At 37.6% G+C, this 15,377-nt stretch overlaps 1 protein-coding gene across 1 annotated transcript in view; it reads right to left on the bottom strand.

Annotated features, from left to right (window-relative positions):
- Positions 1–2,173: 2,173 nt before the first annotated feature.
- The window catches only part of LOC136840237 (trifunctional enzyme subunit alpha, mitochondrial-like), a 73,825-nt gene continuing 60,621 nt past the window's right edge, over positions 2,174–15,377 (bottom strand). The window contains 2 exon segments of the mRNA XM_067106840.1: positions 2,174–2,822; positions 10,665–10,760. Of these exon segments, the coding sequence (XP_066962941.1) occupies positions 2,622–2,822; positions 10,665–10,760 (297 nt within the window). The 3' untranslated portion in view covers positions 2,174–2,621.

The following is a 15,377-nucleotide window of genomic DNA, read 5'->3' as shown; positions in this document are numbered from 1 at the left end:
CAGCCATCGGTGTCTTTCCTCTTAAAGGGAAACATGAAACATTTGAATGATTACGGGGGATTCACAGTTTATTCTGGTCTTTAGAAACTGAGAATTTCGTGTAATGAAGCAAAAACTAAACCCATACCCTGCAATAAACCATCTACCCGCAGATCCTGAGTCAACTGGGGAGCAAAATTAAGAGCAGTAGAAGTGACAGGTGCAAGTGCAAAAAATTTAGCTGAAAGAAGTACAAGTAGGACCCCGGTTCTCGATGCTAATCTGTTCCAGAAGAAGCATTGAGATGTGATTCAGTCAAGATCTGAATCAATTTTTCCCGTAAGAAATAAGTGAAAATGGATTACTCTATTCTTGACCACCAGTCATTACCATACCCTTGCCTTTTTTATACAAAACATTACACATAAATTACAATGAAATAGGTTCAGAGTTAAATAACTTACTGTATTAGATGCACTTTTTTAATTTTAAATGTACACTGTATAAAAAAAATGGCCTTCTTCCAATGCGGCCTTATTACCGATGGTTGACCAAGTGCCATAGGCTAAGTTAAGTACCTGTATGTACTGTAATGGGTAAGCAGAAAAACTGTTGCTAATAATAAAACATTTCAAAACAAGCCTAATTATTATAGTAAATTAATTATTACAGTAAATTAATAGAATATTAAGCCGAATTATGTCTGTTATCACAGACTCGAGAAAAATTGCCTAATTTACGTTGGCAGCTTGTGGCATGAGTGGATGTTAACAAACCAGAGCGCCACCTGGTGGCCCATCGCGGTAATACAAAAACGTTGTTTACGTTCAGTATTAATTTATGGTAAATTTCATCCAGTCTACTGGAATAGTGTATACAAAATCAGTTTAAAATCTTTCAATAAAGTGGGCTTTAAACAGCGTGTGGGAACAATGCCACCAGCAACGCCAACTAGCGGCAGCTGACCGACACACTTTTGTTTACATGCATCATATGATTCACCGGGTCGGGGTTCCGGTTTGTTGTGCGAGCTCTGATACAAAATTTACTCGATATTTCGCGTCGAATTCCAATTATGTCGAGTTCTGATACGGCCAAGGACTGGAGTTCTACTAATTCGGAGAAAGGGAAGGGAGTTGAAGATATGTGGTCACTTCACCTGTCATCTACTCCACAAGTCATGCCCCAACATTCCATACAAACCGTGTGCCGATCATAATTCAAGGTCATTCAGCACTGAAAGGGAAATTGAGAGTAAAAAGGTTTTAAAGGTGTAACTGGAGGACACCCTAGCATTTGCACCATGAAACAATTGTTGGAGAGGGTGGAATGAAAGGCGGAATAAAGAAAATATGAACGAAGGTTCAGTACAAGGAATGAAAGGGGTTGCATCTAGGGGCTGAAGGGATGCTGCTAAGAACCCTAAGTAATGCTTACAATGCACCATGCGAGGCAACTAATTTACCTTGAAAATAGCCAAGAAACAAACCCCTGAAATACCATGCTTGCATTCACAATAGTGGCATAAGTTTTTCTGAATACTGTATAAGGTAAATATTCCGACTTCACCTAGTGGGTAGGTGCTACACAGCAACTGTCATACCGGATCTCAGCCAATAATCGTAATTTTTCATGTTTGCTGAATGCGTGCAGACATGAGTTGTAGCTATCTTAATGATTGGGAAGTTTCATTGCAAAAAATTCTGTATGTTAATCAAATATAATTAAGAGGCTTAATTTTTTGTGTCCTTATTTAACATTGGTTAAATAATAAGTAAAAATTTGAAGCAAATCCCTTCAACCCTAAACTTAAAATCTTTATTTTTATAATAAAGGGGCCTTGTGGCAGCAGCACATCCCTTAATTAATTGCTATATCAGCTCTTTCACAACAACCTGCATTCCCCTTACATTTTTAACATAACCTTGTTTCTGTACATTGTTCTATTGTTTGGTAGTTAACCAGAAGAATTATAAAAATTCTAAACTTTCAAAGGATGCTGTTCTTGCACAGTGTGGTAAGCACTTGAAATCTATCCTTTTCCCCATCCACCAAGTCGATGGTCTTGGTGTGGTCTTACATTAAGATGCATTAAACCGTTAACTCATTCTGTACCCTCATCTAATTTTTGTCTACAAATTACTGTTAGTTAGCATGTTTCCATTAATCATTAGGCAGTTAAAAAATAGGACTATTGAGAAAATTCTTCAATTTAATAAATTTACAAAGAAACAACGGCAGACCAAACTGATCCCTTTTCAAGGTTATACAACATTTATAAAATACAGCACTTACTATATTAATTGCATTGATCAGGTCTGTGTCTTCGCATGAAACAATACTCGTGAAAAAGATAACCTCTCTTATATACAATAATCTTACAAATTCTCATGTCTCATGCCAGACACAGGAAAAAGCTAAAATTACTCAAACCTTACTCATCATTTAATGCTTGAGGTGGCTACCAAGTTGTAAATCTACATTATAGAATTTTGACTATTATATACCAATATTTCACTTAAATTAAATACAAGGCAAAATTTTAAAAACTTGTATGATCGTTCCATAGAATGCAACCAAAAGCCAAAAAAATGATGTAAAGTTCTTTTTCAGCTCTGTAGAGAGGCAATTAGGTGAAGGAATTACTTGTAGAATTTCTTGGATGGGTCTGCAGCATGGTCTAGCAACAATTGACATGGAGAGAATGAAATTCCATAGCACGACTCATACTGCTTCATCTTGGCGACTAATTTGTCTGCTCCAAATGAATCAACGAACCTGAATGGTCCACCAGTGAATGGAGGAAAACCTAGGCCAAATACAGCACCAATATCTCCTTCCAACTGTAGGGAAAACAAAAATACATGTAAACAATGTGTATCATAAGCCCCTTTGAGGTTTCTATGAAAGTACAATATTTACAATATACAAATATTATAGTGTATTAACACTAGCCTAAATTATTTAATTTCCCTCCTCTTCCTCTCCCCACTAAACAAAATGAATGGTATTTCTAACATTCATTATCTCAGTACATTACTGTGCTGCTGATTACAGATAGACAACAGACAATAACATCATGCATTATGGTGTAAAACTATTTAGAAATACTTCTATATGATTACCTTACATAAGCATAATTATTGCTTGTTTTATCATAACCCCATTGGTCAAAAATAATCCTGAAATGCTATTTACATGGGAGGCTGAGATGCTGAATGTCCCAAAGTGTTTGTTTTAGCCTGAAGGATCCACCTACAGAACTTGAAAACAGTTTCCCATACTCATGGCATTTTGCTATACTTCCAAGGAAGTGTGATACTCGTAACTTCTTTTTGTTTTCCCAAACTGTACTCCAATGTTCCTGACATAATCCTACCAAGTCATCTGATATTTGGTAAGAAGTTACCACAAAGTTTACATTTCCTTGGGAGCAAATTAGTTACAGCTTCTTTTACTAGTTTGTCAGCTTATTCATTACCAAACACTCCTACACGTGCTGGTACCTGACAAAATTTTACTTGTATTCCTCTGCAGTTCATCAAATAAAACCACTCTTAAATTTTTAAAATAAGGGAATAGTTGAGTTAAAAGCTTTGAAACTTAAGTCAACCATTTTTTGATTCACTAGAAATGGTAAAATTTCCTTCATCAATAGTTGCTTTCTCTCACTAGCAGTTAGTATCATATACACTGGTCATGTGGATGAAGGACCAGATACAAAAACATATGCCACTCAGGCTCTTGACCATTCAAACAAAGGACCGCTTGCTTTTCGAGGAACTAAAGAAAAATACGATGATACCCACAACAAAAGATTTTGCAGCAAGTGCTAGATGGTTTCAATTTTCCAAAAAACGCCATAATTTTCAGTGTGAAAATTTGTGGTGAAGCATCAAACACTGATGTTGAGGGAACAGATAAATTTCTGGATGCTTTGCATAAGATCATTGTTGATGAAGGGTACTTGCTGGAGCAAATCTTTAATGTCGACGAAACAGGACTGTATTGGAAGCGGATGCCTCAATGGTCCTACATCCATAAAAAAGCAACAATGATGCCCGGGTTTAAGGCAAACACAGATCTGCTTGGGGGAAATGTTGCTGGGTATAAACTCAAGCCATTCATGATTTATCACTCAGCCAATCCAAGGGCATTAGCAAAAATCAGCATCCTGTGCATTACTGGCACAATAAGAAAGCATGGACGACTGCACTGCTATTTGAAGACTGGTTTGCACATTGCTTTATTCCAGAAGTGAAAGATTATTGTATGAAAAACAATATCCCCTTCAAAATTCTGCTGATTCTCGACAATGCTCCCGGCCACCCTCAGCACATCAGAGATATTAGCGAGAAAGTAAAAGTTGCGTTTCTGCCACCAAACACAACTTGTCTCATGCAACCCATGGATCAAGGTGCTGTGGCTATGTTCAAGGCCTATTACCTTCGCAACACGTTTGCTCAGGCTGTTCAGGCTATGGGTAATGAAGAGAAAGAACTCAGAAAATTCTGGAAGGAATTCAATGTTCTGAACACCATTATGAACATCGGAAGGGCATGGAAGGAGGTAAACTGTATGAATGGGATTTGTAAAAATCTGGTAAAAGTGTATGTGGACTCCTTTAAAGATTTTAAGAAGGATGAAGAAGTTGTGCAAATAAATAAAGTTCTTGACTCTTGGGAGAAGTTTAGATTTAGATACTGAAGAGGACGATATCCAAGAACTTACAGATGTGCAAGATGTAGAGCAGGGGTTCCCAACCTCGGGGTACATGTACCCTCCAGTGGTACATTTGTACTCTTCAGGGAGTACACTGGATCTGAGAGAAGTGCCAGTACTGTGCAATACATGATGTAATCTGCATTGAGATTGCACAATGTTGTCTTTTTTTTTTTTTGTTAAATTTCCTTATTACAATTAAATTCTTATGCAGTCTATGCAAACAGATTTCATAATAAAACCATATCACAATATCAATTTCATTGTTTTTCTTTTTCATCCTCAATTTTTAGGGGTACACAGGAATCTATAAAAATGCCCAAGGGGTACAGAAGATCAGAAAGTTTGGGAACTCCTGATGTAGAGCTAACAGCATAAGATTTAACTGAACTTGCAGAGGAGAGAAAAATAAAGTAGAAGAGGAAGAAGAAATTGAAGAGCCAGAGGCATTTGCCTTAATTGACAATGCAATGAATCTTTTTAGTCAAATGGATGTGAACATGGAACGATTTGCTAAAGTTGAGAGAGCACTTCAAGACTCTATTGCAGGTTACAGAGTCATTTATGAAGAATGAAAAAAAAAACAGACTGTGCAAACTACAATGGATTACTTCCTTACGAAAATGACTCCAGTGCCATTGCTTCCACAACATCTGAGCCTCGACCCTCTAGCAGTACATCTCGTGACAGCTCTTTGCTCGAAATCCTACCCCCTGCAGCACCTGAACTTACAGCCAAAGAAATACTAGCTGAAGAGGAGTGAGTTGATGACCCTGCTGTTTTATCAATCTCCTCCTCTTCCTATTTTTACTTAGTATACGTAGCTGTCAACAGCCTGACACTGTTCAAATATGCCGACGACGGACCGAACCTTGGTGAGTACCCCTGTACAGTACACATCTGATTCTGTTATTATTAGTTCTTTGTTGGAGGGGTGGATAGAACTGTCGCCTGGTACGCCATTGGCCCAGTGTTTGACTCTCCTACCCGGCTAATGAAGAATTAGAGGAATTTATTTCTGGTGATAGAAATTCATTTCTCGTCATAATGTGGTTCGGATCCCACAATAAGCTGTAGATCCCGTTGCTAGGTAACCAGTTGGTTCTTAGCGACGTAAAATAAATCTAATCCTTCAGGCCAGCCCTAGGAGAGCTGTTAATCAGCTCAGTGGTCTGGTTAAACTAAGACATACTTAACTTGTTTGTTATTAAATTTCTCTGTTTGTACTGAATTATCATAAGTCACTCTGCATTGAACCTCCAAAATTAGCTGATATCTGTTTGTACTGAATTATCCTAAGTCAATCTGCATTGAACCTCCAGAATTAGCTGATAATAATTATACCATTATGTATAGAGTACAGTACTGTATAATGTAAGCTAGGCTACAATTTATGTATAGATTGTACTGTACTCTTATACCCTAGTGTAGGCTGCGCTAATTTCAAGTTACATTTTTTTTTTTTTAAAGAAATGACGGGGTTTTTGTAATGTAACCCCCTTCGTAATTGGGGAAATATCTGTAACACCAAGATGTTCTTGGATAACTTCCACAGAAGGAAGGTTGTTATTTTGAATGGAAGCACCTCATTCATGGCAATATCATGATTATTCAAGATCTGTTTTACCCTATATCTATGCATTTGTGGAGATCTAGGGTGTGAATCATGGTACCTACAATACTTATTGCTGTTAGCATTCTGAATGGCTAAAGAGTTTGGAAGTCTTTGTAATCTGTACCAACACACTGCAATGGAAGACTGATGATGAAGGTCTAAATGTAGCTCACCAGCATCCACTATAAGGCTTGTAATAGGTGAAGTTATACAAGCACCTCTGGCCAACCTAATTCCAGCATAGTTTGTAGTCCTTGAAGTCTTTAACCCTTAATGGACGGGCATCATCATGTGAGTATCTATAACAGGTTTCGAGTGATGGACGGGCTAACTCATATGAGTACTGTATTAATATTACGTGCTATATGATTTGGATGAATTTAGTGGGAAAGATGTTCACAGCACTTCAATGGTTGATAAATGACTTATGGCAACTGTATAGCTCGGCACAGGACAGAGGGGGGAATAGTGTGCCTTGAGACTTGATGGGGGAATGTACTCCCCCTCTCTATCCCATGACGTCTTTTTATTTATTTGCTCATAAATATACCTAGACATTCCTGTTGGTTTTAGTTATCTTTTATGATACTATGTCAGCTATAATTGCAATTGTGCAAAGAAAAGTGCACAGAAATGTTAGAAAAAACATGTATACCTCACAAAAAATTACTGCATCTCCCCATCTCAGTAAATCTCGTAAATATTTTACAACAAAAATATACTCAGAATTTGTTACTGATTTTAGTTATGTTATGATATTGTGTGAGCTGCTATTATAATTTTACAAAATAAAATTAAATAAATTATTAGAAAAAACATGTATGACTTGGTAAAATTAGCATATTTTTACGATTGTCTTGTAAAAGAGACCGAACACAGGGTTGTAAATAGTCACTTTCAACTTCCGTGGAAGGTAGGGAAAAATTTTTAGAATTTTTTTCTTACACCATGTGCATTTGCATATCTTTCTCTTTCCATTGATGTGTTTTTTTCTTAAATTGGCCAACCTTAAAGTCTGCCCGATCTGGGGGTGTGTTTAGTATATATTTAGCCTGTCCCTAAGGGTTAAACAACTTGGTGTGGCTGATGAACATATTTCACACCCACAGTTAAGCTTCTTGGATGAGGGCTTCAGATAATTTCAAAAGCATTTTGCGAGCAGCACTTTATAATGTGAGGGTCAGTACTTCTCATTCACAGCATATAGATACTACTAGTTTTCCAGCATATGACATGGACAGGTCATCTCCAAAGGATGACAGACAATATCCAAGTCATGGCTAAGGCATATAATGTCACATTCAGCACACTTGGGGGACTCCTTCCTGGTATTTTCTCTCAGATAGAGAACTTCCTACACTGACTTGGAAAAAATAGATGCACCACAAATACTTGGATGAACAATGGTAATTCTCCTATCAAATCTGTTTCAATGTGCTTTTTTTGGGGTCTAAAATTAGTTACATGATGCTGCCTGGATGCAGATGCTTAACATATGGAGGACTCAAAGAGGGATCAGTGGCTGAGTGCATTCTACAGAAACCATACTGGATAGATAATAATAAAATATCTCTCTTCTCCATGTACATACCACATTTTTTTATTTTTACAAATTAACATGGAGTGTATATATTTGAAACTAACATTGCAGTGGCCTCTGTTTAGATGGCTTGACTGTTATTCTTTAATTTTCAATATTTACATGGAAGGCACATCCGACCCCAAAAAAAGTACAGATAATCAAATGTGTCTTAAGAACCTTCCACACTTCTACCTGACACATGTTTAATATCTCCTCTTATAAAAATTCATAGGTCTCTCTGTTGAAGATTATGCCCCTCCCAAAACCGAAATTTAAATGGGGTTTGACATTAGTCACCATTTCACTGTTGTTTATTTAAACTGCAAAGCAGTTATGACTGTGTAGGAAACTTTGCAAGAATGAGAAAACTATTTTGTCCAAAACATGAGATATCACCTGATCTAATTATCCCAACCTTTTTCTAAAGAACATTGTTCTTTTGAAGTGCATAATTACCATTATCCTGCCTAGCTGCTGCAATAAGCCACATTGGGAGTTTAGGTTTTCTCAGAGAGGGAGAATATACCTGCTTGCTAATTACAGGAATTTGTTTTCTTGGTCCAGTTTGAAGGTCAGAAAACATCCAAGCTACTGGGAACGTTTTCACAGGGAACACTGTTAATGTTCACATTATGAATTTTGATATTAGCAACATAGTCACTTGCCTTAAAAAAACTTTTGTTAGACACTAAGATTCACTCTTATTTTGAAAACTGTCCCCAGTGTTCAAATATCTCACTCAGCATCTCATAATCAGTTTTTAAACAATTTTCCATGACATGAAGGATCTTCAGCTTTTGTGTTAGCCGTATTCTGTGGCTTATAGTTTCAGCTTTATTATTATTATTATTATTATTATTATTACCACAACTGTTATGAATTACCTCATTTTTATGGGAATTTGCTCCCCGGTAATTTCGGCAGTCCAATTGTCTTGTCCTTTATTTGTATGAGGAAATTTCCACTGTGGTCTTTGCCACATGTCATCATCTGTGCCGAAGGATTATCAAAGGGTTAGGGGTACTAGAGTAATTATTATTAATCATAAAAAGAAGCCCAAACGTCCACTTCCTACCCTACCCAAGAGGGATGGCGCCAACACAATTAGGGTGGCTCAAGTGTAAGCCAAACTTGCACGATGGGACTAAAAGTACTATACACAAGAATACAATCGTCCCCACCCTAATCATATTCATAGGCGAACTGAACAGAAGGGTAACCCAGAATCAGACCACTCCTGGAATCTTCAGCCCAGCTCTGCAGGATGGTTCCGACCTTGAAGTACTAAACATTATCGGATACTTGGTGATACTGCCACAGTTTCCACTATTAGCTTCAGATATAAATCCCAATCCCAGCTATGCTACATTCCTCATTTATCAGGCCAAAAAAATTTTACCAAAGGTGGAAAATTCCACAAGACTTGACCTAAATGAATAGTTAGTTAGTTATAAATGATTTGTTTAACCAGACCTCTGAACTCTTTTAGGGTTCTTCTCGGGCTGGGAAACCTAAATGAATAAGTAACAATATTTAAACATCTTGGACTCAAACCAGGGAATGAACTCCAGGTGTCCAAGAGCCCCCACCACACCAAGGTGGTCCAAAATTGAGGAGGCCAAACTGTGATGGAGTTATAAATCTTGGGAGTGACGATAATAGCTTCACTCAGGTCTTTTACTGGCTTGCCTTCTGGGATACCTATGGCATAACCCTATCCTTTTCTAAAGTATTGAAGCCAACAGTGATTGCAAAATTCTAATAGGAATGAAATGGAATATAGAATTTAGGCTAAAGGTCAAGCAGTGGGACCTATGAGGTCATTCAGCACTGGAAGGGAAATCGAGAGTGGCAAGTTTGAAAGGTGTAACAGGAGGAAAACCTCACAGCTGCTCTGTGAAATAATTGATAAGAGAGGGTGGAAAGAATGATGGAAGACTGAGAATATGAATGGAGGTACAGTAAAAGGAATGAAAGGGGTTACAGCTAGGGGCCGAAGGGACACTGCAAAGCACCTTAAGTAATGCCTATAATGCACCACATGAGGTGCACCGACAGCTACCCCACCTACCGGGGGTAAATTTTAATAAGGATGCTAAGTTTCATTTCATCATATTCTGCCTTTTCTTGGAACCATGCTCTACAAGTGGACACATTTTTATACTTTTTATTATTTAGAACTGTTCATCTAGGATATTGTTTCATAACGTCTTCCTTATATATTAGCGATTTCACACATTCTGAATTCTATTTCCATTATAGAGAAGTGCATGCCTTGGGGGACTGACAAAACTTCCATTGATTTTGTGGAATCTGCCAGAGAGAGAGAGAGAAATTTCTTCCAGGCCTTTATCCTGCTCAAGAACAGATTGACAAATTCATCACTGAGGACAGGCCAAGCCAAGGAGTAAGGTACTATGGAAATGATGGGGGTGTCTTAAACTGCACTTGAATGAGTACTTGGAACCTGGTGCACACCCTCCTATCATCTACATGAATAAATTGTATAGGTTAGTTTTACGTTCATACTTCACCCAATGAATATGAAAGCAAGATTTGCATTGAATGATGTTTGCAATCCACTGTCACTGACCTTTACAGTAAAATAATTTAGTGAAGATACACTCTTGAGAGTTCTATATGAAAATGGAAGTAATACATGCAAGCTAGCTGGAATTTGTTCCCTAACTAAATATTTTATCTTGTTACTACTACTTCAACAAAACCAACAAGCCATGGAGAGAATTAATAATAAAATCAACTTACGGGACTATTCAGAATACCCTCTTGCAAACAGTACACAGCTTCATTTACAAACTTGGATGCAACACGAAGTTGGATATCTTCATCACCCAGAGGTCCCTGTAAAACATTATAAAATATTATTTACAAAAGTACACATATAACATAAAACATATTCTCAACACTTAAAAACCTTGTAAAGATACCACGATACAAACAACAATAAAAATCAAGGTGAAAGGATAAAATACTGACTTGTGACTGTAAAATCACCATTAAAAACTCTCAAGTCATTGTTCCTTGACTCCTTAATTTCACTGAATAAGCTTTATCATATGAAATCTTTGCATTATTACAGAATTATTATTAGTTAATATTTTTGTGGATCACACCCATGCCTATAATGATCCTAATGTAAAGAACAAGAACAAACCACTTTTTTCCTTTAAAGTATCGAAAAATCATTTTACGTCTAATGCAGACATAGTACACAGAAAAATAACTACGGAATTAGGATGCATACAACTGTGCGCACTAAAGGCCTGAGTATGGCCTGAAGGGTAAGCTGCCTTTTCTCATGCTTTTTTGCACAGTTTATGACCTTTAGCTTGAAGCTGACATTATGGCAATGCCTTCACTGAATTCGTCATCAACCTTATCTTTAAAGTAAAAATAATACAGAAATAACTTGACAGCTTTCCCACAGTTGCAATCTCCCACAACTCTGACTGCCAGTGTCATCTGAGGCACTATACTGTATTTTAGCCTTAGTTGGGTATTTTAATAGATTGTGAAGATTTGGTTTGCTTTCCATATTTCATTATAAAAAAATATTATTTTGTTACAATAAGAAAATACAGATGGTAGTGATGGTGCTACTCTGGTGGCAGTACAGGCAGTCCCTGGTTTATGACGGGGGTTCTGTTTTTCTGCCGCGTCGTAAACCGAAAAATCGTCGAAAATCGTCAGAAATCCTAAAAAACCTTACTTTTAATGCTTTGGGTGTATTGAAAACAATGTAAACTGCATTTTTATTCAGTTTTCCATAAAAAAAAAAGCTCCAAATTTTTATTATTCTGCCGTTTTGGAGCCATATTTCTTCCGTAGGATTGGTGTACGACGTGTCGTAACCCTTGAACATGCGTCGTAAACCAGGAAATAATTTCTGATGAATATATTTGAAAAGCGTCGTAACCTCGGTACGTTGTAAGCCGGACCCGTCGTAAACCGGGGACTGCCTGTACATGCAACTATAGAAATAGCATACAGTTATTTCACATTTGTCATCTGAGCCAATTTGTTTATGCCTTAGGTAAGTCTTTGACTAATAAGTTTTTTCTTATATTTTTTAGTAAAATAGTCACATTCGAATGAGAAACTAGATTGTAGTGATGCTGTTACACCTTGAAGGTGATACCTGCAACCATCACAGGGCACAGTGTGGAGAGATGTAAACAATGTCCAAGCATAACATTTTCCTATTTGTACATCTACACAAACCCTCACTCTCTCCAAACACAAGGGAAGGAAAAAAATTTAAAACTTTCCAGATATGTTTGCATAAGTGCACTGACAACAACAAGCCCTCATTAAGTAACTAGCTCATTCTTGGTGAGCAACAAAAATGAAAGAAAGAACAGAGCCAAAGATTTGGAGTTTAAAATTTAAAAACGTAGCATTTCTATATAAAAATGATTTTAGTTTTACAAAAAATTTTGATTCACACCAAAACCTACAACTATTATCCTGAATAGCTCCTTAGGAAGGAGGGTGCCACTCTGCAGATGAACCAAGTACGTGAGAACCAAGGATAATTGTGTACAGTAGCTCCTTGGTATATGAATTTAATTAATTCCATAAAGTAGCTCCTTGGTATATGAATTTAATTAATTCCAAACTCCAATTTGTATATCGAAATGTTCGTATATCGATCTGAATATTCCCACGGGGAATAATGGGAATTCAATTAATTCGTCCCACACTCAAGAATTTCCCCAATACCAACCCTTTGTACCCACTTTAATGCAGTTATTTTAAGCTCATGCACAATATATTGTTTATGATAACCATGTGCAACAAAATAAATAAAAGAATAAAGCATTTCACAATAAAATTTTAACATAAAAGATGAACAAAATTATGTCACCGCAGTGACACAGTTCACTTGAGACAAGAGAGGGAACGTTTAGTAAAGGAGGGAAGGAGATGAGACAGTAAAAACATTACTGTACTGTACGTATGTCAAAGCAGTAACACTTCACGTAAAAAAAAAATAAAAGAAACAATTGATACAATATAAAAAAATCAAATGCAATACAGTAACAATAAAAAATCAAAAGAGAATCTTACCTTGAGCGAGTGTTTGGGACAGCACTAGTGAGGTAGAGAGGAGGGGGATGGTGGTGGATTATCAGGTGGGAGAAGGGGTCCACTTCCCACTGACTTCCCAGATGTGCCACTGGGACCAAGCTCGGTTGATTTTTCTTTTTCACTATGTTTCGCCCGTTTGCTTTCATTTACACTTGAATAACCCAAATAACTTCTTTTTGTTATGGTAAAATGCCTATTGAGTGACTTGCTTTTTGTGATTTTTTAGCACTCTGTAAAAATAACTCATTGCCACATCATCAAACAAACTGGGGCCAAGTTCTGCTTCTACAAATTTCTTTAGATTTTCCCACATTTCACACCACTTCCTGATCTCTGTGCTTGACAGTGGCGAAGTCAGCACTGTTTCCATTTCATCCTCGGATGAAGAAAGTTCCTCTAACTCACCTCTCTTTGTCTCTTTGAGCATTTCCTTCAATTCAGCCACTGTCAACTCCTCATCGTGTTCGTCAATCAGTTCGTTTATGTCTTCTTGGTCTACCTCCAGCCTCATGGTTTTGCCAAATGACATGATCTCCTCTACAGTTTGGTATTCATGAACGAAACCTTCGAAGTCACGTTCAAGAACACAGTCAGGCCATAGTTTTCTCCTTGCAGAATTGAGCATTCTTTTTGTGATGCCCTGCCATGCTTCATTAATGAGCTTTAAGCAGCTGATGATATCAAAATGCTCCTTCCAAAACTTCTTAAGGGTCAGGTTCGTTGCTTCGGTAACCTTGAAGCATCTTTGAAACAGAGCCTTAGTGTAGAGTTTTTTAAAGTTGGATATGACCTGCTGATCCATGGGCTGGAGTATGGGGGTGGTACTGGGAGAGGGGAACACAATGTTGAAGAAGTCAAACTGTCTGTCCAACAGCTCGCGATCTTTCATGTCCTTCGGATGGGCAGGTGCGTTGTCCATTACAGGTACGGCTTTGAGGGGTAATCCATTTTCTTCTAAATAACTTTTTATAGTTGGGCCGCAAACTTCGTTCAGCCACTGCAAGAACAAAGCCTGTGTGTGACCCAGGCTTTACTGTTGGACTCCCACATGACACCCAGCTGCCTCTTCTGAACATTATGTTTCTTAAATGCTCGTGGATTCTTGGAATGATAAACTTGTCCAAAAAAGACCTGTCTCATCACAGCTGAATACCTGTTGGGGTAGCCCTGAGAATCCACGAAACTTTTACACTTCCCCACATACTCTTCAGCTGCCTTTGTATCTGCACTCACAGCCTCTCCATGCCAGGCAACTGACCTTACCCCCGTCCATTTCATAAATTTTTGGAACCATCCATGGCTCGCCTTGAATTCCATTTCTTGAGAAGGACCTGGTAAGTCCTTGGCAACTTCTCCATAAGTGGTCAAGGCTTTCTGCAAAATCATGGCTTGATTCACAGAATCTCCAGGGAGGAGCTCTTTCTGCCTCAGCCAGAGAAGCAGCAATTTCTCCATTTCTTCCATCACTTGCAGGCGCTGCTTAAACGATATTCTTGTTACTCGTACTGCAGTGCCTAATGCCTTAATTTCCTCTTTCTTCTTTAGAACAGTACATATCGTCGACATACATCTGCCATAATCTCAAGCTAAGTCAGACATGCGCGTGCCAGCCTCATGCTTGGTGATCATTTCTTTCTTAACTTCAACAGTTAGACACCTTTTTCTTCATCACTTCCTTAACAGGCTTCTTCTTCATGTGTGGCATTGTTATTCCCGATTATTAATCACAATATAATTGCAAAAATATATGTGATAAAGTTATGCAAAGTCTCAGCCACAAGCACAAACACGAACTTAAGGTACGATTTAGACTAGCGAGGATCAATGAGTTTGTGTCAGGGTCACGAGGCAAATGAGGTCGACTAACCCTTAAACGCCTACTGGACGTATCATCGTCGACTAAAATTGTCTGTTGGGTGCCAAAGTGGGCGATACCCGTCACGTCGACTACAAAAAAATTTCAACCTTCGGTCAACTTTGACTCGAGCGAAATGGTAAAAACGCAATTGTAAGCTAAAACTCTTACATTCTAGTAATATTCAATCATTTACCTTCATTTTGTAACAAATTGGAAGTCTCTAGCACAATATTTCAATTTATGGTGAATTTTTGAAAAAAACTTTTTCCTTACGTCCGTGCGGTAACTTGGCCAAAAATTTCAGAAATTCTTTCGTCATTTTGTCGTAATTTTTGCACTGTTTTATATTAGCCATTACGTAAAGTTTTATATATGAAAATGTGCGCAATTTCATGTAAAATACAACAAAATACAACCCATGGTTGTAGCTTTTATCAGTTTGGAAATATTTTCATATAAATCTGAATAACTACCAAAATTTCAACCGGTCAACTTTGATTTCGACCGAA

The sequence above is a fragment of the Macrobrachium rosenbergii genome, chromosome 7 (genome assembly GCF_040412425.1).
Source record: "Macrobrachium rosenbergii isolate ZJJX-2024 chromosome 7, ASM4041242v1, whole genome shotgun sequence".
Classification (NCBI taxonomy): Eukaryota; Metazoa; Arthropoda; class Malacostraca; order Decapoda; family Palaemonidae; genus Macrobrachium; species Macrobrachium rosenbergii.
Note: the sequence above shows the minus strand (reverse complement) of the source record. Positions and strands in the feature narration are given on the sequence as shown.